This window comes from Haliotis rufescens, unplaced genomic scaffold, assembly GCF_023055435.1.
Source record: "Haliotis rufescens isolate VD_foot unplaced genomic scaffold, xgHalRufe1.0.p SCAF_27, whole genome shotgun sequence".
Lineage (NCBI taxonomy): Eukaryota > Metazoa > Mollusca > Gastropoda > Lepetellida > Haliotidae > Haliotis > Haliotis rufescens.
Window position 1 is genome coordinate 4140672 of NW_025963968.1, and position 23087 is coordinate 4163758.

The 23087-nt window shown below is 39.8% G+C and overlaps 1 protein-coding gene across 2 annotated transcripts; it reads right to left on the reverse strand.

Moving 5' to 3' along the window:
• Positions 1 to 843: 843 nt before the first annotated feature.
• Positions 844 to 23075, reverse strand: LOC124139380 (TATA box-binding protein-associated factor RNA polymerase I subunit B-like). Of its 2 annotated transcripts, none has more exons than XM_048402587.1 (15): positions 23016 to 23075; positions 21176 to 21303; positions 20411 to 20522; positions 19116 to 19216; positions 18528 to 18634; positions 17878 to 17962; positions 17030 to 17245; positions 15845 to 15972; positions 14547 to 14643; positions 12932 to 13061; positions 11148 to 11319; positions 9745 to 9791; positions 8590 to 8680; positions 4054 to 4166; positions 844 to 2292 (listed from the first exon to the last, which is right to left on the reverse strand). In XM_048402587.1, exons 2-15 carry the CDS (start codon positions 21260 to 21262, stop codon positions 1505 to 1507), a joined length of 2274 nt encoding a protein of 757 aa, XP_048258544.1. In that variant the 5' UTR covers positions 21263 to 21303; positions 23016 to 23075; the 3' UTR covers positions 844 to 1504. The 2 variants fall into 2 exon arrangements, with proteins under 2 accessions (XP_048258544.1, XP_048258543.1); XM_048402586.1 differs by lacking the exon at positions 23016 to 23075 and adding an exon at positions 22746 to 22864.
• Positions 23076 to 23087: the final 12 nt, after the last annotated feature.

The window sequence follows — 23087 nt, forward strand, 5'->3', positions numbered from 1 at the left end:
TCAATACTTTGGCAGCCAATACTCAGTCTACCATACACAATGTAATCATCAGGATGTCATGGAGGTGTTGTGCATGTATCGCCCAAGATATTGATCTACACACCCGAAATTAATTTTACAGACCTTCACTATCCTTTCATTAGTTAGGCTTATCTGTTGTCTGTAGTATATCCTGTGTCAGCTTAAAGTGGGAGGAAAGCCCAAAGTGACGCAAGTCTCAGACGTTTGCCACTTTGGTGAAACCACCAATCACCAGTATGGTGCTGACAAACCTAGAAACATAATTGGAGTGAACGCAGATTTGAATCCAAAGTCATAGGTTTCTGGTGTGCCCAAGGAAGCAACTTTGCACAACATTTGTAGCACCTTAGACGAGTTCAGAGTTCGAAAAATGAGTGAGTGAGTTGGGTTTAACGCCGCTTTTAACAGTATTCCAGTTATATCACGGTGTGTCAGCTTAATGTGTGAAACCCACAAGCACGGGTATGGTGCTGACAAACCTAGAAACATAATTGGGGTGAACCGGGATTCGAACCCACAATCATAGGTTTCTGGCGTGCCCAAGGGACGCAACTCTGCACAGCGAATCGTGGCACCTTAGATGACTGGGCCACCCGTGCCCCCAGAGTTCAAAAAGAGGTATGACAGTTTAATCACTCTCTTCACTTCAACTTTATCATACATATATCTGGTATTTACACAAACATTTAACATTCAACTATGAAGGAAAAGGAGAAGTGCATCAGCCAATACACCTACAGCTACAACAAAGCATATCCTGGCAATAACCATGAGAGATCAGAAGTGGGGGGAAAAGCACAAAATCAAGAAAACCATTGAACATTTACTTATTCACTTTTAATTTATTGTCACAGCTGAGGTCAGATGAAGTATTTAACATGAACAGTAACACAAAGGCATTTTAAATCACCACTTCAACAACAGAGTTAAATGTTCCCACAACTTGTAATAAGATACTGTGGAAATGTTCATCATGTTAATAACTTTGGAACTGTGTCAATTTCCTGAAATAGGACAACTGATAACATTTCTTAATGTTATTCTCCTTGAATAATAACAAAGAACTGAATAAATTGTAATTGCATGAAGTGTGTACAGTGCCTATCACTTCCCCAAGTTCACAGAGAACCATTCTCTTACAGAAAAAACAGTAGAAATTCTTCAGCAAATGGAAACGTACAAAAATTTATCAGCTTTCATCCTCTTTCCAAATTCAACTTTCTTTAGACCAAGCTCGTGCCCCGTCCTCCTTTCAGATATTGTTACAGAACAAGATTATCATCTTCTTCAAGTGAGTGAGTGAGTGAGTATGGTTTTACGCCGCTTTTAGCAATATTCCAGCAATATCACGGCTGGGGACACCAGAAATGGGCTTCACACATTGTACCCATGTCGGGAATCGAACCCGGGTCTTCAGCGTGACGAGCGAACGCTTTAACCACTAGGCTACCCGACCGCCCCATCTTCTTCAAGACATCAATACCTAAATAACAAAATCATTGTCTTCTTCCTCCTCATGGGCAAAATATTTCTCTCTGAATCTCTTGATGTCCCTCCCTGGGAGGTTGTGTCTCAGTGCCTTGAAGCTGAAATAGACGTAGGACAGCTGAATGACAAACACATCCATTTCATAAGGCGAGCATCGGACAATCTCACCACAAATGTTCAGGAGCCAACAGAAGGACTTGGGGCGGTACAACTCCAAAGGTTTCTTCCTGTCATCTAAAAGAATCTTTTTGAAAATCACAAAGTTCTCACTAGCACTGATATGTTTTTTCATGCATTCAGCCATCTTGACATGTGGAATGTGAAGCTTCTCGTGTAACTCCATCTTGGTGATGACATGTCTCACAGCTTGTTTCACAGCCGATTTCTTTTTTTTAGGTCTTTGGGTCGGACAGTTATCAAATGAGTCGACTGACATGGGCTCAGTGCCACTGTATAAAGAACTATCATCGCTATCACCACCACCGCCTTCATAATCCTCTTCATCCTCAGATTCCATGCATGAGCTGTAGATAGTGTCGTCCGACAATCCATGACGGTCAAGGTCATCGAGAAATGTTGCTGGCGTTGTGATATGTTTCAAGCTGCTACATATGAATTTACGACCTTCCCTTGATATAGATCTTTCCTTGTCTTCATGACCTTCCCCTCCATCACAAACTTCAGCTTGTGGAATATCAGAAGACTTCTGCATCTTCTCAGCTACTAATTTGAAAGGATGAGCTAAGTCTTCCTTCGTTCTCTGCTGGTATCGATTGTAGTCATCTACAAAACAAATCACTAATTTAGTAATTGGAAATGGCTTTATGTAATGTGTTTTACATGAGAGTTCATCGCATGATGATAGGGGTAAGAATAGGTCCCCAGCACATTCTTGCTGACCTGATTGAAATTGTCATGAGAAATGGCTGATGACATCTCATTGAAGCCACTGGTTGGTCTGTCCAAGACACATTTACAGGCCACTGTGATATAACTGGATAGTGCTACCTGGGACACAACCAGTCTTACAACAAGTAGTCAACATCTAAACAGATGAACATATTTTTAGATAATACCTGTCCTGGGAGTGTCCTTTTGTTTAACACTTTATATTCTCCCACAGTACAGGAAACTAAATGTCATATCCTTTTGTTGTATGTAGGGTGGCATATAACTTTCATAATTCCCCCTTTAATAAAATTTCAAATAACAGCAAACTTGAAACTGTGATCACTCATCTTTAGAAACGAATGCCTCACAAGCACACTGCATAATCAATAGGTTTTCCTTGTAACTACGATAGCTACTTAAGTCTTTGATAGGCATTTAGAAGTCAAATGAACATAAAGTCTTTTAAGGATAACAAGTTCTTTATTGTATGTGTAAGGTTGTTACAAACAATAAAAACGTTAGTATCCACAAAAGATTCATGTTTTCATACAAAAGTTATGGTAGGTGCACTGAGGCAATAAATGTGTAGTGTTGACTTTAGTCATCTTCCAGGCATGTCACGGCACGGCACGGCACGGCACGGCACGGCACGGCATGACACAACCTTGGGCTTCATACATAGAACCTACATAGGGAATCAAACTCTGCTTTTTTTCACTTGACAAGCCAACTCTTCAACCACTAGGCTACCCCATCGCACTAGTGAATCTGAGTAATCAAACGAGGATCAGACTAACAACCTTTTTTTACAATAACTTTCCCTACGCTTGCGTAAGATGGCAATCGTGTCACACATCGTAACAACCTAATCCATTTAGTGAGCTGTTAGAAAGCATGGGAAACCGAGTACCTATCTACTCTGACATGGAATTTCAATGGGACATGTTGATACATTATTTGTTACAACAATTCCATTGTAATCAATCTCGATCAAAACATATCTTAAAATTTACGCAGCCATTAAACCTTGCCTTCATAAACATGATAAATGTGTTCAAAAAAGGGCTGTTGCATTGGCACATAAATCACATTGCAATATGTTTGGGGCTCAAATCATATACAGTCAAACAGTTGAAGTCGCAGTTGAAGGGACCGACGTAAATAGTTATCTAAGGTTTGACACAATCGAAAATGATGAATAAAGAAGGAATACATATGGACCAAGCTTTCACATCGAGACAACCATCAGTTTGACACATCAAAGTTGAACATAATGGTGTTTGACTATATTTGTACTGTTCAAATGGTATTTCTTCACTTAATAATCCAGACATCAGATTGTGAATTTGGTTTTGACAGTATGGATGAGATACCTATGACGTCATCAATATGGAGTGTTAATGTAAACAGAACAAAGTGTGTGCTGTTTTAGATAAGAACCCAGTCGATCCAAATATCTCAATATAGTAGATAAAAATCATTATGATTATATATCAATTCTTTTGTGACTGTATTGGAAAATAGTGATACACACAGGTTGTATTGCGATATGTGTTGTTGTTGATGGCCGTATTGCATTATACAGGTATACTAGTTATATTGCACACCCCTAGTTCAAAATGTAGCATAATAAAAACAATTTAAAGTACTTACCTCCCTTTGAATTGCCTTTGCCCATGTAGTAGCGTGGAGTGCGTCGACGATGCTGATTGGACTTGTAGTAGCTCTCTAGCAGGACGTCGATATTGTTCACATCTGTCAGATCACTGCAGGAAATTACAAGTGGTTATTCTTTTCATCTTCAAAAACGTTATGTCATCAACCAAGTTAGCGAGCCTGACCACCTTATCCCATTATTCGCCGGTAACCTCCCAAAACCCCTACATCCCATTTCCCCTACAGCTTAAGACAACAAAGTTCACGGTCCATGGCACTGCTAATCCCTAGTCTGTTACCTATTTCATACAATGGAACAATCAAAGAAAGACGAAAAAGGAGTCAGTCTCTCGATGTTCTTAGTGTGAAGATAACCATCAAATAGGACTTAGGGCTTTCCTCTCTGTGACATAACAAACTCAACATTGCGAAGACCAGCCATGTTGATGTCATGTTAGTTAGTTACTTACTTACTTACTTACTTACTTACTTACTTACTTACTTTGGAGATTTAACGTCCGCTTTCCGACTGATGCGTATTTCGCACACGGATCATGTTAGTCTGACTGATATAAAAGATTTAACGTGCGCTTTCCGACTGTAGCGTATTTCGCACATGTTAGTTACTTACTTACTTACTTACTTACTTACTTTGGAGATTTAACGTGCCCTTTCCGACTGATGCGTATTTCGCACACGGGCCCGACCAGGCCATTTAATGTGTTTCCGAAAGGGGCGATAGTGGTGTGTGCAACCCAAGAGGGGGCTTTAGGGGTTGCTTATATAGAATTTGGGAATTTTGAGATTTGGAATAGATACCGATGGGGTTGGGGAGTAGAACAAAGGGAGCTGGGTATGGTGGATGTTTGTTTGTTTATGTGATTTTGATTTGGTAGATTATAGTGTTTTTAGATGCGTTTTATTAGTTCCGTTTTGATTAAGAATACGCCTAAGGCCTTGAAGTTTTCTAGTTTATTTTGTGGGTTTAGTATTGCGTGAGAGAGCCTTGTTTAGTTTGAGGGTGGTTTGTAATGCGGTTCGATGTGTTAGGTAGTGTGTGCAGTGGATGAGTGCGCGTTCTGGGGTTTCTAGTTGTTTGCAGTGTGGGCAGTTACCTGTAGTGTGTTTGTTTTGTTTTTTTAGGTGGTTATTTAGGTTGGTGTGTCCTGTTTGGAGTTTAGTGATTACTCTGTCGATTTTTTGGGATGGATGGAGAATTTTTGGTTTGGTTAGTGGTTTGCTGAGTACTTTTTTGATTTGGCTATTTGAGTTTAGATATAGGTTATGCCATTTTTGGTGATTTTTTGCTTGTTTACGCTTTTAATTTCTAATTTTGAGATGGGTAAGTTTAAGCTTATTCCTGGGATTTTGATGGATAGTTTGGCTGCCTTATCGGCGTTTTCATTACCGTATATTCCTACGTGGGCGGGTATCCACAAGAAGGTTATTTGTTTGCCTGTGTTAGTTAGGTCGTTGGAGCTTTTAAGTATTTGATTTATTAATTTAGGTCGGTTTTTGGTATGTTTGTTATGGAGGGCTTGCAGTCCACTTAGGGAGTCGGTAAGTATTAGGATTTTTTTTGTGGTTTTTGGATTCTTGATTATGGAGGGCTGAGGCCATGCCCATTAGTTCTGCCGTGAATATTTATTGGTTGTTTGGGAGTCGGAAGGATTGTGTGGTTTTAGTTGGTTGTGTGGTATGGACTCCGAAACCTGTGTGTTTGGAGGTCGGATCTGAAGATCCATCCGTGTAAATGTGACACCAATTTGGCCAATTTTCGTGTATGTATGCTAGTGTGGTGGTTTTAGCTATGTTTGGGTCGGTTTGTTAATTTATTGGTCTAACTAGTGTGGTGTCTATTTTGGGTATTTTAAGTTTAGGGGTGAAGATATTTGATTGTTTGCAGTTTTGTTTAAGATTTTTAATTTGGTGTTCATTTAGGTAGTTTGTTATTCACATGTTAGTCAGTTTCAAGTATCTATATACTAAACCTAGCCATTGTAATTTCTAAAAATTGTCTTCTCATCATACAGGCATCTTTCATTACACTTACATTAATTCTTTTTTTTTTTAAACTTTCCTTTAAGTCCCCTAATCCCCTAAAGCTCTACCCCTTTCATTTCTACTACCTCTACTCCAGACCTTAATCTCTCCTTTAGGTCAGTTCATAATGCCAGACAGGTAAATGCCACATGTTGTTTTAACTAATTGTAGGGGAACTGGGTTGTAGGGGAAATGGGATGTAGGGGTTTTGGGAGATAACCTATTCGCCTCTTATGACAAGCATAGACTCTACACGAAGAATAGTGCTGCAGGCACTGTAGCTCACCAGAATAGGTAATTAACAGTATACAATGTCAACAAAGAAAGATGCTGATCATAAGTGAGTGAGTATGGTTTTACGCTGCTTTTAGCAATATTCCAGCAATATCATAGTGGGGGGACACCAGAAATGGGCTTCACACATTGTACCCATGTCGAGAATCAAACCAGGTCTTCGGCATGACGAGCGAACGCTTTAACCACTAGGCTACCCGACCGCCCCCGCTTATCATAAATTGCTGTCAGCATTGATATTCAAATATTTTCTGACTCCGTGGTTTAATGGTAGAGCGTCCGCCCGGAGAGCGGAAGGTCAGGGGTTTGATCACAGGCCGCATCATACCAAAAGACGTTAAAAGATGGTACTTGTTTTGACCCTGTCTGGCACTCAGCATTAAGGGGCTAAAGCAAGGACTGGTCGGCTCAGAGTCAGTATACTGTGTCTGAGTGGGGTATTCATGTAAAACTGCAGCATGGTATCTCAGTGAGCTAGCACTATAAATCGGCATCAGTCCGGACAAGAACAAGCAGCCACACACATACATACACGTGCATGCAGGTAGCTATATAAGGGCATTAATCTTGGACACAGCGTTTAACCCCAATTCACCTCACCTCACCTCAAATATTTTCTGATTATTTACTTAGGAATAAAAAGTAACACTAAAATCTCATGATTTGAACAAATTATGACGTCATCATATGGTGAAGTTCAGCTTCCTCAGTATGTCAATTTCAGAGAAGTTTACAGAGCCAATACACTTGAGAAAAAGAACAAGGTCAAAACAAGATAAAAAATTAAGATGTCTCTAAAAACATAATATACATGTTGAGCCACACTACTAACTACACGTGTACAAAATGTCATTCCATTGATGATAGTAACAGCCATAATTAGCTATTTTAATATGGCTGGTAAGGTGGTCATATAATTGGGTCAAAAGGTAAAGGTCAAATCCTGGTCAAAATTTTAAACACTGTGACAAACAGAACATACGTGTAGAGCCTAACTACTTTCTACACATATTCTACCAAATATCGTTTCCAATTTGAAAACAGTGGCTGGTCAATGCCACAAATAGGTTTTTCAACATGCCATATTGAAATCAGATGTGAACCTCTCGAGTGAGTGAGTTGGGTTTAACGCTGCTTTTAACATTATTCCAGTTATATCACAGCGTGTCAGCTTAATGTGGGAGGAAAGCCCGAAGTGATGCAAGTCTCAGACGTTTACCACTACAGAGAAACCCACGAGCACGGGTATGGTGCTGACAAACCTAGAAACATAATCGGGGCGAACTGTGATTCGAACCCACAATCATAGGTTTCTGGCATGCCCAAGGGACGCAACTCTGCACAGCGAATCGCGGCGCCTTAAACGACTGAGCCACCCTTGCCCCCCCGAACCTCTCGAACAAATTGGCTTGTATGTGAAAGTTTGCCCTCATTGGTACAGCAGTTTCTCAGCACAGGTTGTTCGCGATGAACGATGCACAATAGACAACAGAAAACTACTACCAGGCCACAACATAAGCTCATTAGACCATTGTAGACTTTCAGTCAGGTGAGCTAAAAACTTAATTAACTACTGCGTGTACAATATTGTTGTTGCACAGTAACAAGCAGTTTTCTCCACAGCGAATGTTTATTTACATGTCCTGACTTCTTGTGTATCAAAACTTTAAACTCTTAAGTTGATTTTATGGTGCAACTGCACTAAACCAGTACCAGGCATGCACCACTGATCATGATATAGTTGTGGGGTCACATGGAACTCTCCATGCAGGTTGTTACTTGTTCACTGCTGAGTGAGTGACTTGAATTTGGAATCGAACGCCATCCATGCAGCTGTTCCATTCATATGTGGTTAGTCGATTTGAAACCACTGATTAACATATCAAAATCAAGGATTTATTTAATTCATGGTAGAACTGAGCTTCATGCTTTATCTATAGGCATGTGATTGAAGAAATACCATTAAGATTTGTCTTCCTTCCTGAAAAAGGCAAAACAGGAACGTCACAATCAAAAAGATCTAAATGACGAAATTCAAACTTTAGATGGAAATATCATGTCTGTATCTGCATCTTACAAGGAGTTTTAGACAAACACAATACCTGCTTTTAGAGAAAACAAGGTTTCGGATCTGTTAAATCTATTATCCAGGCAAATGTTTCTTGAAAATTCCATTGAAATAATTGTAACACTTACACATGACTGAAGAGAGAGACATGTTCCCTACATTCAGCCCGCTTCTCTGTCAGGTGGTTCTTCCAGTCTTCAAACACAAACAGCTCATGTTCTGAAATAACAATAACTTCTCTATACAAGTACATGATGTATGATACTACAATTGTAGATATAATTATTTGAACACACCTACCGACAATACTAAAATAAGTACAATTCTATGAATATTATCTTACGGGTTTATGTGGCCGTTAAATCGGCTGTTTCAATCAAAGGGGGTTTATTGTTATTCAATCACCTCTGACTGATCAATCAGAATCGAGTAATTTCCAAATTCATGGTAGAGTAATGGTTTTATGCTGCTTGTAGCAATATTCCTACGCTATCATGGGGTTTCACACATTGTACCCATGTTGGTTATCAAACCCAGGCCTTTGGCGTGACGAGTGAACGCCTGAAACCACCAGGTTTCCTCCCTGTCCCATCCTCGTACTGGCTTGAAATGGGAAGGGTAGAAAGTAGGCTTTGACATAGGCTATTGGACACTCTTGCCTTGAGAAAACGCTGTTATGGGTAATATTTCAAAGTTAATATTACATAAGACCATGTTGATGTATGTCAACAAAGGTCAAGGAAATGAATGGATGAGTGAGTGAGTGTGTTGTGTATAACGTAGCTTTTACCAGTATTCCAGTTATATCACGGCATGTCAGCTTGAGGAAAGCCTGAAGTGCTGCAGGTCTCAGACATTTACCACTTCAGTGAAACCCACGGGCATGGGTATGATGCTGACAAACTTAGAAACATAATCGGGCAAACCGAGATTCATCTTGAGAAAAAAAAGACAACTTGATCAACACTCAGAAAAATGGAATATCTTTCCCCAAAGAATTAATGTGGTACAACTACATTCTCCACTCAAGTAGAGTTAATCTGAACTTAATATAGATTGTGGTTTTAACCATGTTGATGAAACAAAGCTGCAAAAGATTGTGAACAGACACCAAATTTCAGGGTACAAGAAAAGAAGCATTTAACTACAAATTTGCCAGGGCCCCATTCCACAAAGCTCAGCGCCATGACTGTCGTAAGCCTATGTTATGGGAGTTACGATCACCTTAGCGCTACGATCACTTTGTGGAACAGGGTCCTGATCTGTAGTGCTATGTCACTTACTGTCTTGAATTAGCTGCTTGACTTCTCTTGAATAGTCTGAGAGTTTCCTGAAATGAACAAACACCATGAAATTATGAGCCAGTCAGCAAGGTCCCAGCTTAGGCATCGTGGATTGTCTTGATTAGGCAAACCAATGGTTGACATAATGAGAATCAATCAGTCAACAACTCACTCATCAAACCATTCCATGGTCACATGTCTATGATCACAGACGATGAACAGATAAATTGTTAACATCCACTTCCAAGGATAAACTAATGCTGCTGAGTGAATGTTATTACACTCTCATTAAGATCATCAGATCTTTTACTCCGACACGATAACCCTTTGAATGAAGATCTGAGGACACCGCCTTAGGAAATCTTATCAGGTGAACTTTTTTATCAGCCAACCAGAATCAAGGCCTCCAAATTCTCAGTACGAGTGGTGAATCAGTCAGACAAGCATTCTGTAAATCTTGAAATTAATGCGAGCAGTGAGTTATCACTGCTGGGGTCAAGAGTTCTACCCATTTGTGTAAAACTAGGCATCATTGACCACTCCAGCAGTCCAGACAGACGCCACCCAAGCAACACTTTGTCAAAGGCCCACACAACCCAACACGTTCTGATAGGCTTCATCACACTCCTCAGATCTACAGTGAGTGAGTGAGTGAGTGAGTATGGCTTTACGCCGCTTTTAGCGATATTCCAGCAATATCACGACGGGGGACACCAGAAATGGGCTTCACACATTGTACCCATGTCGGAAATCGAACCCGGGTCTTCGGCGTGACGAGCGAACGCTTTAACCATGAGGCTACCCGACCGCCCCTTCAGATCTACAGCCTTTGTCTTGCTATCAGCCTTCAAGTTTGTTGACACCTTCTCCGCATACCAATCAGTGAACTGTTGTTGGTTCAATTTATTTTATTGCATTTGAACAGCCTTAATGCCAGTCAACAGAATAAACATGTAAACTGTGTGTTGTTTTTAGGAAAACACTGTAAATAGTTTTAAAGGAAGTTCTCTAATGAGCTCCAATGAGCTCTAATGAGCCCTAATAAGCGGTGCTATTTGCTGTTCGATTTGATTAATGTAAGGCTGGATTAAGGTAGGGATATGTATCATTTGACTGTATTGTGTGTCATCATACCGAGAGATTGTGGTTCTTTTCTCCAGTCACATGATTAATGGATTCAACTCTCTGAATGAAGATCTTAGGACACTTCCATTGGAAGGTGGACTTTTTAATCAGCCAATCAGCATCGAAGCCTTGAAATTCTCAGTTTGAGACTGGTGAAGTCAGACGTGCATATTCGATTTTGACACACAATACAGTCACATGATTAATGGATATCCAATGAAGTCTCTTTTACAACATGCATAAGGTACTGAGGACCCTCCTGACACAATAGTACTCACACTTCTGTGATGTCATCAATGCCAAAATAGAGTTTGAGAGTCAGGATGATGTACGCCATAGCAAGGCCATCGAAGAAGGGGAGACCTGCAGTTGCTCCTTTAGCTTTGGGGGAGAAATGGCACTGTGGGGGGTGCTGGGAAACAACAGACATCACTAGCCCATGGAACTCTCCTGAAACAGTGAGTGAGTGAGTGAGTGAGTATGGTTTTACACCGCTTTTAGCAATATTCCAGCAATATCACGGTGGGGGACACCAGAAATGGGCTTCACACATTGTACCCATGTCAGGAATCGAACCCGGGTCTTTGGCGTGACGAGCGAACGCTTTAACCATTAGGCTACCCCGACTGCCCCTCCTGAAACAGAGAGATGGTCAGGTCACCAGTGTGTACGCTCACAAAACGCTTCTTCTTCATCCTGTGTTGGAGTAAAATCTCCAACAGGGCACTTCCAATTTTCCTGATATTGCACTTAGTAGCCTGAACTAATCTGAACCATCTCAAAGGTTTGTTGTTGTTGTTTTTTAAAGCAAAATGTTTTGTTGATTAATGTTGATAATTTGCTATACGGATGGTGAGTAAGGTTTTACGCCGCTGTTAGCAATATTCCACCAATATCACGGCGGGAGACACCAGAAATGGGCTTCACACATTGTACCAATGTCGGGAATCGAACCCGGGTCTTCAGTGTGATGAGCGAACGCTTTAACCACTAGGCTACCCGACCGCCCCTATACTGATGGAAAGAAATAAGGGAACAGTCATTGAGGGAAGCAGGATATTTTTTATTTAATCCAAAGAGATTGTCTGACACTAACAGAGTGTGTGGTCATTTACACATTTATTCCACTCAGTGACTAAGTTTGTTGAAATGAAACAATTGTATTGAGAACAGCAGCAAATCTTATTTTGTTCTATTGCAAGGAGTTCCTTTAGAATGTTGTCTAATATGTAATAATCATTTGGGTGACAGTTTTGATTCTCCAATTATTAATATCTAACATATTTTATATGAAATGGTTATCCTGCATTACGTATTGCATTCCTTCTCGGCAAATAGTTTAGACCGTCACTAAAGGTATGACGTTCTCAGTCATGTTTCCGACGTGACACAGAAGGGAATGCAATACGTAAGGTATGATCAGACAACGATTAGATCATATTTGAACATAAGACTTTTTTGTTTGTTGTTTAACGCTGCATTCAGCAATATTCCAGCTATACAATGGCAGTCTGTAAATAATCAAGTCTGGACCAGACAATCAAGTGATTGACACCATGAGAATCGATCTACGCAGTTGGGATACGATGACATGCATCAACCAAGTCAGCGACCCGACCACCTGATCCCGTTAGTCGCCCCTAATGACAAGCATGTTGAAGATAAGAACAGACTCATGCCAAGAGGAGTCATGATGCTTCTGTATGGGAATTACAGACAATTTTTTTATCATTGTTTACTTATAAGTGTAAGTACTACTGTTACGACAGGCTTGGTGCTATGACCTGCTTAACAGGTACAACGACAGGCTTGGTGCTATGACCTGCTTACCAGGTACGACAGATTCTAAGACCATGACTGGACCTGTGCTCATAGGCCGATCTAGAGGGGGATTCCAGGGAGTCCAGACACCCCCTATCCCCCTTTCGAAAACCAAATGCAGTATGTTGTAGGCAGTAAAATGATCTGAGAGAGGATTTTCATATTTTGTAACCCCCCTTTAAAAATGCTGGATCCGCCCTTGCCTATGGTGATGTGGGAACTGTTACCGGGTAACACTCACCGGGGAGATCCAGCATCAGGATGTATTTGCTGATCAGCTGACTGACTGGTACCTCCGGCAGGTTGCCGATACCAAGGAAGTGAGCCATGTTACCTGTCAGGTACCTCAAGGCATGAGGCTTAGGTATTTCCTGAAAGCCACAATGACATGAGTGTGTGAAACAACATGCTAGATGTCTGCATATAATTCACGAAACAATTTGCATTTGGTACTCATGTCATATTTGTTGCAAACACTCACCAAATGATATATTTACATAGTACTACTCCAAAAAAGTTAAAGAACACAAATTTTTCATATGACTATAGTTAGTCTTTCAAGGCTGGTGGGTACTGCAACACACAGCCTTCCTGTTGTGGGTGTTCTGTAACCTGTTTTGAGTAGTATACGTATTTCTTATGTTTGTATGCTAAAAGGTGAGGTGAAATTGGGTTTAACGTCGCATCCAAGATTATTGCACTTATATAGCGACGTGCATGCACGTGTGTGTGGCTGCTTGTACTAGACCGGACTGATGCCGATTTATAGTGCTAGCCCACTGAGATACCATGCTGTAGTTTAACATGAATACCTCACTCAGACACAGTATACTGACTCTGAGCCGACCAGTCCTTGCTTTAACCCCTTAATACCGAACGCCAGACAGGGTAACACCAAGTACCATCTTTTAACGGCTTTTGGTATGACGCGGCCGGGGATCGAACCCGGACCTTCCGCTCTCCAGGCGGACGCTCTACCACTAGACACGGAGGCGGTATTGTATGCTACAAAAAGAGGGGCACACACCCTGTAGCCTCAGAGTGAATGTAGCTTCAGCTGCAGCCAGCAATTTTCAAACCACACCATGGCAGCCTGTAAATAACCAGGGATAGGCACACGAGTGGTTGACTGCATTAACAACAAAGTGTGAAAGTATTTGACCAGCACTCAAACATCTCCAAGCTACCTCACTGCCAAAGTGGGAAGGGTGATGGAAAATGTAACAGTTCACTCGTACAGTGATGTATGCCTATACATTAGTCAGCGACTACATATTCAACAGGTATCTGACTGCTCATTCAGAAGTTTCAAATCACAATAACTACCTGATAGAAACATCAGATTTGACGTCGGCTTCACAGCGAAAGCTGATATTTATAGAAAAGTATTTCCTTCTCAGTCATTGTCGGAAGGCATTTATAAATAATTCATGTACAGTCATAAATCCGATAGACAACCACTAAAATCATTGGACTCGGTCCATGCTAGTTCACACGGTATGTTAGGTAATACCAAGAGCAAACATTTGATTTTGTCATGGTAGAAAGGAGATAAACATACTGTGTTTTCAATGAAGAGCTAGGTTATCTGTAGATTTATTTAACCAAGCAAAATTTAACATTTGAAACCAAACGCAGAGAGCGCTGTTAATTCTAAAGGTAACATAGCTCAACACTGAAAACACAGTGTGTTTATCGCCTGATTACTGCATTTTGTTCATCCCACCTTGAGAAATAAAGGCAAAAAGCCCACTGACTTCAGCTTATCTGTCTGGGAAAAGATATTTCACTGCTTTATCCTATTCATTTTTTCATCAAGTAAGTATATGCGAGTTCAGCAAGTTCTAACTACTTACAGCAAGAAAGAGCTGCGGGTCGTAACTGCCATACTGGAACTCTTCAGGAAGGAGTGTGGTCACCTCAGTGTACGGGATCTCCCCTGCCTCCACCAACCTGCCACATAAACCATGGGGCACACATTGTGGGGACGCTGAACAAAGTTGTGATTCTAAACTGGTCAGAGACTAGTAAACTTCAGGAAGGACTAGTGACATTTCTTTGTGGACTACCACTTTAACTATTAAACAGATGGCAACTTTAAAGCAGATCATTTTGGGGGCTAGTGCAAACAAAACTTAATTTCTGACCCTGGTACGAAACAGTATTGATGCTAAAAGGGCTAGGCATAGTTTTGCTAATTATACGATCATGTGTAATTACAGAATACCTATCCGTGAGCATTTAATTAACATGTGCAACATCCGCATTGTTACACTGAATGGAAATGTACCGTATTACGATGAAAGATTTACCGCTTATTACATAATACAGAATCGTAATTTTGAGCATATATTAAATCCACATAATTATAAATATATATGTAGATGTTAGTAGTGGGCCCAGTCAAGGATACTCTCATTCATCATGTTTTCCAAGGGTATATTGCAATACTAGACGTTTAAGTTTTACCATACAAATGACACATTACAAGTAACATTGGGTCAAAAACAAAGTGCATAATAACACAATCTGTTCCAACAACCAGCTTATGCATATTATCTAGCAGCAGTAGAAACTAAAAATTTTAGCTCACTAGTCCTTATAATGATAACACATAGCAAACCCTTAAAAATGGTAAATTTCTACTAGTCCTTATGATACCTTAACTATTGGGCATTTTGGCAAGGAATACAGGACTAGTGCCAATTTCTAACGCTGTCTAGTATTTCCTGATTGGTCATGAACAGCATAACATATGTTTCTGCCCTACAATATCCCATCTTCAATCTCTGAATTTAAAAACTAAAGAATCAGGGTCGTTATTCACCTGCAAAAAGAAAGAATATCAACAACAAAAGCGCTGTATTGGGAAACAAATCTCCCTGCACTCATAGTATTGGGAAATGTATCATATCGTGCCCCACTATATCGTTACACCTCCAGTATACCAGACTTAAATCAAACAAAATCTTAACTTAACCAACTTTAAAAAGGAAGCAAATGCATCTACTATCAAAGAAAAGAGGATACCCATCCGAGATTCTAAAGATTTATAACAGTTATGCAAGTAATTGTTCAGATACAGTCATAGTTTGTCAGATCAGAATAAAGCATCCTAAAACTGCAAACACAATTTGGTAACCTAGTCTCCCACCTGACAATATCGGCTGCTGTTGTTATGCTGTTGGTATAAAGAAGGCCTAGCTGACACAGCGACAGCAGCTTGGGGAGATTCAACCACTCCATTTGTAGGGCCATCATTCGGTTCAGCGACGACTTGGTCTGGTGGAGTTATCAGTCGGCAATATTACTCACAATCAGCAATAATACACATATATCACAGTCAGCAACATATATAACATGGTCAGTGACATTACTGATATATCACAGTAATATTACAGATATATATCACAGTCAGTAATATTACAGATATATAACAGTCCGTAATATTACAGATATATTACAGTCAGCAATATTACAGATATATCAGTCAGTAATATTACAGATTTATCACAGTCAGCAATAGTACAGATATATATCAGTCGGCATTATTACAGATATATCACATTCAGCAATATTACAGATATATCAGTCAGCAATATTAGATACATCACAGTAATATTACAGATATATCACAGTAAGTAATATTACAGATCTATATAACAGTCAGTTATATTACAGATATATCATAGTCTGTAATATTACAGATATATCACATTCAGCAATATTACAGATATATCAGTCAGCAATATTAGATACATCACAGTAATATTACAGATATATCACAGTAAGTAATATTACAGATCTATATAACAGTCAGTTATATTACAGATATATCATAGTCTGTAATATTACAGATATATAACAGTCAGCAATATTACAGATATATCAGTCAGTTATATTACAGGTATATCAGTAAGTTATATTACAGATATATCACAGTTAGTAATATTACAGATACATCACAGTCAGCAACAGATATAACACAGTCAGAAATATAACAGATTTATCAGTCAGCAATAATACAGCAATATTACAGATATATCAGTCAGTAATATTACAGATATATCAGTCAGCAATATTACAGATATATCACAGCATACTCCAGCCTCAACAGAGAGGAGGCCATCTAGAATTTAAAGGCTATGAAGTTTTAGAAAATAAATACTTAACAGATATGTACGTAGGCAAAGTGATTACAACTACATTTAAAAACTGTTCTGAGAAATTTTCTTGTGAAAACTAGCTGAACATTTAAGATCCCAAATGAAATGATGGATTGGTCGGTTACCAGAAACTCAACCACTTCTTATAAGGCCTAATGATAAAGGATGAGTACCTTCAAGATGAAGCTATCATCAAACATAGACACATCAGACAGGTCATCCGGGTCCTTCTCTCGGACTTTGTCAGCTGATTTAGGATACATTTCCTCCACATCCTCTTCCGACTCCGAGCTGGGGTACCTGTCCACCTCATCAGGAACCTGGGTGGGGTCGTCCCCCTCGTAGAATTCCTCACCTTCTACTGAGGCTGGGTTGATGGCATCCACTACCTGTGACATGTCAGCAATGTGGTTCTGAAGTCGTCTCTACATCATCCCCATCAAAGAGTAAGAAAATGTACAACCTCATGGCTAACAACTTCTGGTTAATTGCATTTAGATTGATTCTTACACCACCAACAACCAATTGATCATCACAACATGTCATGCACATATACCTCTCATCACTTGGTTGTTGTCACTTCAGCTTGTTAACGGTGTAAGAATGTACATCAACACGTCGCTATATGCAATAAACCAGAAGTTGTTATCCATAGGGATGTACGTTTCTTACTTACTCACCAACTTCTAGAATGCCAATAAAACACCCATCAAATAAGTCAGGTGACAGACACGTTATCATAATATTTCAGTGTTTGAAATAAATAGGGGACATGGGGGTCTTCTTCTATTGTATTTGAATCTAGGGACCGTATAAATATTTAACTTTTGACATTAAATTTATCATAAGGACACCTTGACTTCCATGCTGAATTTCAAACACTGTATGTGTTTAAGTTTGTAAACTCATCATAAAACTACTTTTCCACCTCTCAGTCAGTATTACATTTTACACATATAAGCAGTCAAGGTTTCACGGTTTCATCAAATCGAAGTACACATCATATGACCATAGTATCTACCCTGTTGGGGTTCCTCTTCTTGTGCATCCTGATATTCCTCACAGCTGGAACAATGGGGTTCTCCAGGGTACCATAGTACTTCTCCCTACGACAAAACAAATCCTGCACTTACTCAACAGGTGAGGTGGGTGCACTTATATAGCGACTAGCACAAACTTATCATTTTGGGTGTTTCCAGAAGTGTTTCTCCTTAAACACAGGCTACAAGCTCACTAGACTGGAAGAAGCTAAACAAGGGCTCCCACTAAACAGAAGTCACAGACTGCATGAATACAGCTCAGAAACTGATTAAATGTTTATGATTTTCTTTTTCATCTTCCTTAACTCTTTATCTTTTCAGAGATTCCTTCCACAGCACCCCATGTGTGTAGCAAGAGCTGACATCTGCAGAATGTATGGCCACAGTGCATGTCCGAACCAATTATAAGAAAGACTGACTACAGGATCAGTGACAGGTTTGTCGGGTCTGGATAAAAACAAGGTGCATACAATTCTGTTAGGGGTTAATCCCTTATAACAACACAAACATCTTCAAAAGCTAGCTGCATGTCAATTTGGCAAGAATACAACAGTAACAGTGACTCACTCACTCGATCACTTTCACTCACACTCACACTCACACTCACACTCACACTCACACTCACACTCACCTATGTCTGACATGTTTCCTGAGGGCTTCTGGGTAGATGTGTTCATCCTCGGAAAAGGCCACCTTGAGTTTGGAGAGGTAAACAGCCCATAACCGGAACACAAACTCCTGAAATGTAACATTATTCCATCATCTCCAGCCTAAATCTGTTTTTGTCATGTCCGGTCTGGGTATGACGTATTTACTAACATCAGCATGATCAGCTCGCACAGCACTCGCTCTCCAGCTTTCATTGATGCAACATGCATTTTGATATTGTCACTTCTCTGCCATTCTTTACACCCGCACACCAACCCTGTTATCCAGAATTATTTATTTATTCATGCTTTGCAGTTGTCAATATGGCAGAACTTCACAGTAAGTCTGTACATAATGTTGTCTTCATGAATAAAATGTTATTGACGGGTTGGGTGCTAGTGGACTGCTGTACAAGTTACATTTGGTATCTTGGGAAACATCACGATATATAAGATAGGGTTGGGATTTAAACCCATGATCACAGGTTTCTGGTGTGCCCAAGGGAAGCAACTCTGCACAGTGAATTGCACCATAACAACCCATCAATGCATATACAATGATATACTCATACCTCCAGTTTTGGATGTGCCCCTTTTCTGATGAAGGCCTGAACCTGGTGTTTGAGGATTATCTGATAGGCTTCGTAGATAGTCCATGGTCTGCCCTTGTATTCTGACAAGATAAACATTAATCTTACACAAAATTATGATTCTCTGTTGTTCAACTCGTCATGCGGCAATATTTCCTCTATAATAATGGTGGCCTGTAAATAATCAAGTCTGGATCTGACAAACCAGTGATTGACATAATGGCATGTTCTGGGCAACAATCCACACCAAGTCATAGAGCTTGACCAATCCATTAAATCACATCATTCAATCAGCACAGGTTGCAAGGAACAAAATCTAACCAAGAATACCTGTTGGGGGCCTATTTTAACCTGTAACTCCTGAAAAAAGGACCTATTCTAAACCTTATTCCAGATGGGGACCGATTCTAACCCCGAATCTGTGAAGGGGACCTATTCTAACCCCAAATCTCTGAAGGGGACCTATTCTAACCCCGTATCTCTGAAGGGGACCTATTCTAACCCCGAATCTCTGAAGGGGACCTATTCTAAACCAGAATCCCAAAAGGGGACCTATTCTAACCCCGAATCCCAGAAGGGGACTTTTTCTAGCCTGGAATCCCAGATGGGGACCTATTCTAATGCAGAATCCCAGATGGGTACCTATTCTAACACGGAATCCTGGAAAGGGACCTTTTCTAAGCAGGAATCCCAGGAGGGGACCTTTTCTAACCGGGACATGTCAAATATCTTCCTACAGTACCCTGTATGTAAATAAACCCTGTGGGGCTCGGGGGCAGAATAGGTCCCTAGTGCCCCATGCTTGTTGTAGGAGGATGGTAAAAATGTTGTGATGGCTGTATGTACCATATTTCCTCAGTTAAATGCCCAATTAATATATTTACCCCAAACGTTTAATTGCAGAGATAGTAATGGGGAGAATTCAGTACATAATAACATTTTATCGAGATCCCTGGGGTTTCACTATATAATACAAGGAGATCAACAGAATTGCTCAATCATGCCCTTATTACAGCATGGTATTGACACTATGGTGTTGTTCGTTTGTTTGTTTGTTTGTTTGTTTGGTACAACAGCATGGGTCACTGAAGACCAATTGTAACCTGAATTTGTTTGTTTGTTTGTTTGTTTCTTATGACAGCATTGGTTACTGAAGACCAATTTTAACCTAAATCTTCACGGGTGCTAGAGCTAGTCCATCCTGTTTTGTCCCAGGTATCATGTTGTAAACATATCATGGGTACTCATGTGATATCCTTGTATTCCCTTGTCTGTACCTTCAGGTTTGTCGACCTTCACCTTGGCCTGCTTGATCCGCCGTCTGTGGTCTACAATAGGCTGTCCCGTGTCAACGTTCTCTTCAAACTCATCTTCTTCGACTATCAAGTCCTGCAGCAGTAATACAGAGTTACAGTGGGGGAATAGATATGTTCATGCTTTATGGAGTGACTGGGAAACAAATCGGGATTTGAACCCACAATCATAGGTTTCTGGCATGCCCAAGGGACCCAACTCTGCACAGCAAAGTGTGGCGCCATAGACACAAGGGCACCCCTGCTTGATGGGAGTCAACAGTCGATGAATTTTTGTGGCAAGTCAAATACACATTTAACAAAATTAGTTCATGACATTTTTTCAATTTGTTGACAACATTCAATCAAAACTAATGAAAGATCAAAGTGCCTCTTGAATATCAATACTTTGATAAAAGTGATACAATACTAAATGCTATGCCAGTAATAGTATGTATACCATACCAATGTGTTCTACATGGTCAGTATCATTTTTATTCTTCACCCACGGGTGTCACATAAAATAACTGTCATCAAATCTTTTCCTTTTTCGTGTGTCTTGCTTTAGATTTTGAGCACACAAATGCCTCCATTATCATGATTACATGAAAACAAAATTCAAGTATTATAACATTTTTCAAATTTCAGGAATGGAACTTAAATATTACGATTTTCAGAACTTTTATTCATAAGAGACCAAATAATGATAAAGCTTCCTTTCATCTTTAAGTAACAGCCATAATAATGTACCTGAGTCTGAGTTTGGCAGGTGGTGCAGTAGAACAGCCCGTCTCTCTCCTCAAAGTCCTCCAACCCACACACCACACACTGAGGCATTGTACATTGGGACCACACTCAAGTTAGGTTCACCATGTTTCCTGAAAAACAAGGGTTTTTTGGCCTTTATCTTATCAACTTTGAAATCATTACATAAATGACTATCATGGATTAATTCCCATAGAAGAAAAAATCCAAGCATCTTAAGTAATTTTGAATGGAAACATCGTAAATACATGAACTACTCCTTGTGAATTGTATCATCTAGTTCATAAATGTTGAAACATGCAAGACTGAAGTGAATTACAGACATTGAGCAGCAAACTTCAGACCAATCAGATTTGTTTGTCTGCTTGTTGTTTAACACTGCACTCAGCAAATATATATTCCAGCTATATGATGGCGGTCTGTTAATATTCTAGCCTGGGCCAAACGATCCAGTGATGGACAGAGCTCCAGATAACTTTTTGAGCAATTGAGTTTTTATTCTAGGGTTTCTATTTTAATTGGGTTATAACATTTTTCACTGGGTAACCAATATTATTTCACTCATCCATTCATCATTCTATTGGGTTTTTCCCAAAATTAGTTAACATTTTAAGATATTAAAAAAATGAAATAATGTTTTAGATGTATATAACTGTTGTGAATATATAGGCTTGACTCAGAAAGTTAATTAGCTCATAATTGTGTTTCGGAAATTAGCTCCATTGTACGCATCCTGAAAAAGCTTTATTGGGTATTTACATGTGCTGTTTTTATACATTGAGTTTTTCCTTTATTGCATACATTTTTGTACGCAATATAATTGAAAGTAATTGGGTTTTGAATATTTTGGGGATTTTACGCAAATACACAGCTTATCAGTAGCTCTGGATGGACATCATAGTCATCAATCCACATAATTGGAATACTATGACATGCATCAACCAATTCAGCGAGCCTGACCTCCAATCCTGTGTGTCGCCTCTTACGACAAGCATAGTCGCCTTTTACGGCAAGCATGGGTTGCTGAAGACCTATTCTACCCAGATCTTCACGGGTCATTGATATAATGAGTACGGTCCCACGCAGTCGGTTTACAAGTGTTGAGTGATTAACCAAGTCATCAAGGATGACCAATCACCTCTTTAACAAGCAATAGCAAGACTGTTGGAGACCTATTCCAACCTAGTGCTCATTTTATTATTGTCATATTCTTTATTAGGTTGGTACACTTGCATTATACCTGACACAAGTTGACTACATTTGTTTGATATTTCTAATACAGGGGCACACAACAAGACAGACTTGTGTGACAGGGCCGTCCAAGTCAAAACCTGGCGTGACAAGACCGTCCAAGTCAAAACCAGGCGTGACAAGACCGTCCAAGTCAAAACCAGGCGTGACAAGACCGTCCAAGTCAAAACCAGGCAATCTGGTACCTTAAAAATTGTTTGCGACATCCTGGTTTTCAATGAAAATACTGTGTAATAATAAATAAAGTACTGTAGATCTACATATTTTTTCATTCGTTCATAATGTTGACAAGTTGTTATTGTACCGGTGATATTTTTTCGTTCGTTCGTCAAGTTGACAAGTTATTATTGTAGCGGTGTTGATTGACTGATGACGTCATGATATGGTGTTGAAAGACGGATAACGAGATGATGAATGAATCCTTGTAGTAGTTAGGCGAGTTACATGGTGCCTCAGCTCCCAGTTAGGACGCTGGTAGTAACAAGGATTTCACCACAGCAACAAATATTTTCTAAAACGACTAGAGGACACCTATCTCAGAACATAATGCTTCAATAAATATCCCTGAACTTACTTTTCCAAACGTATGTTTAGGACGCTACGTCAAAACACTGACATGTGCGTCTAACACCGGAAGTTCGTACAT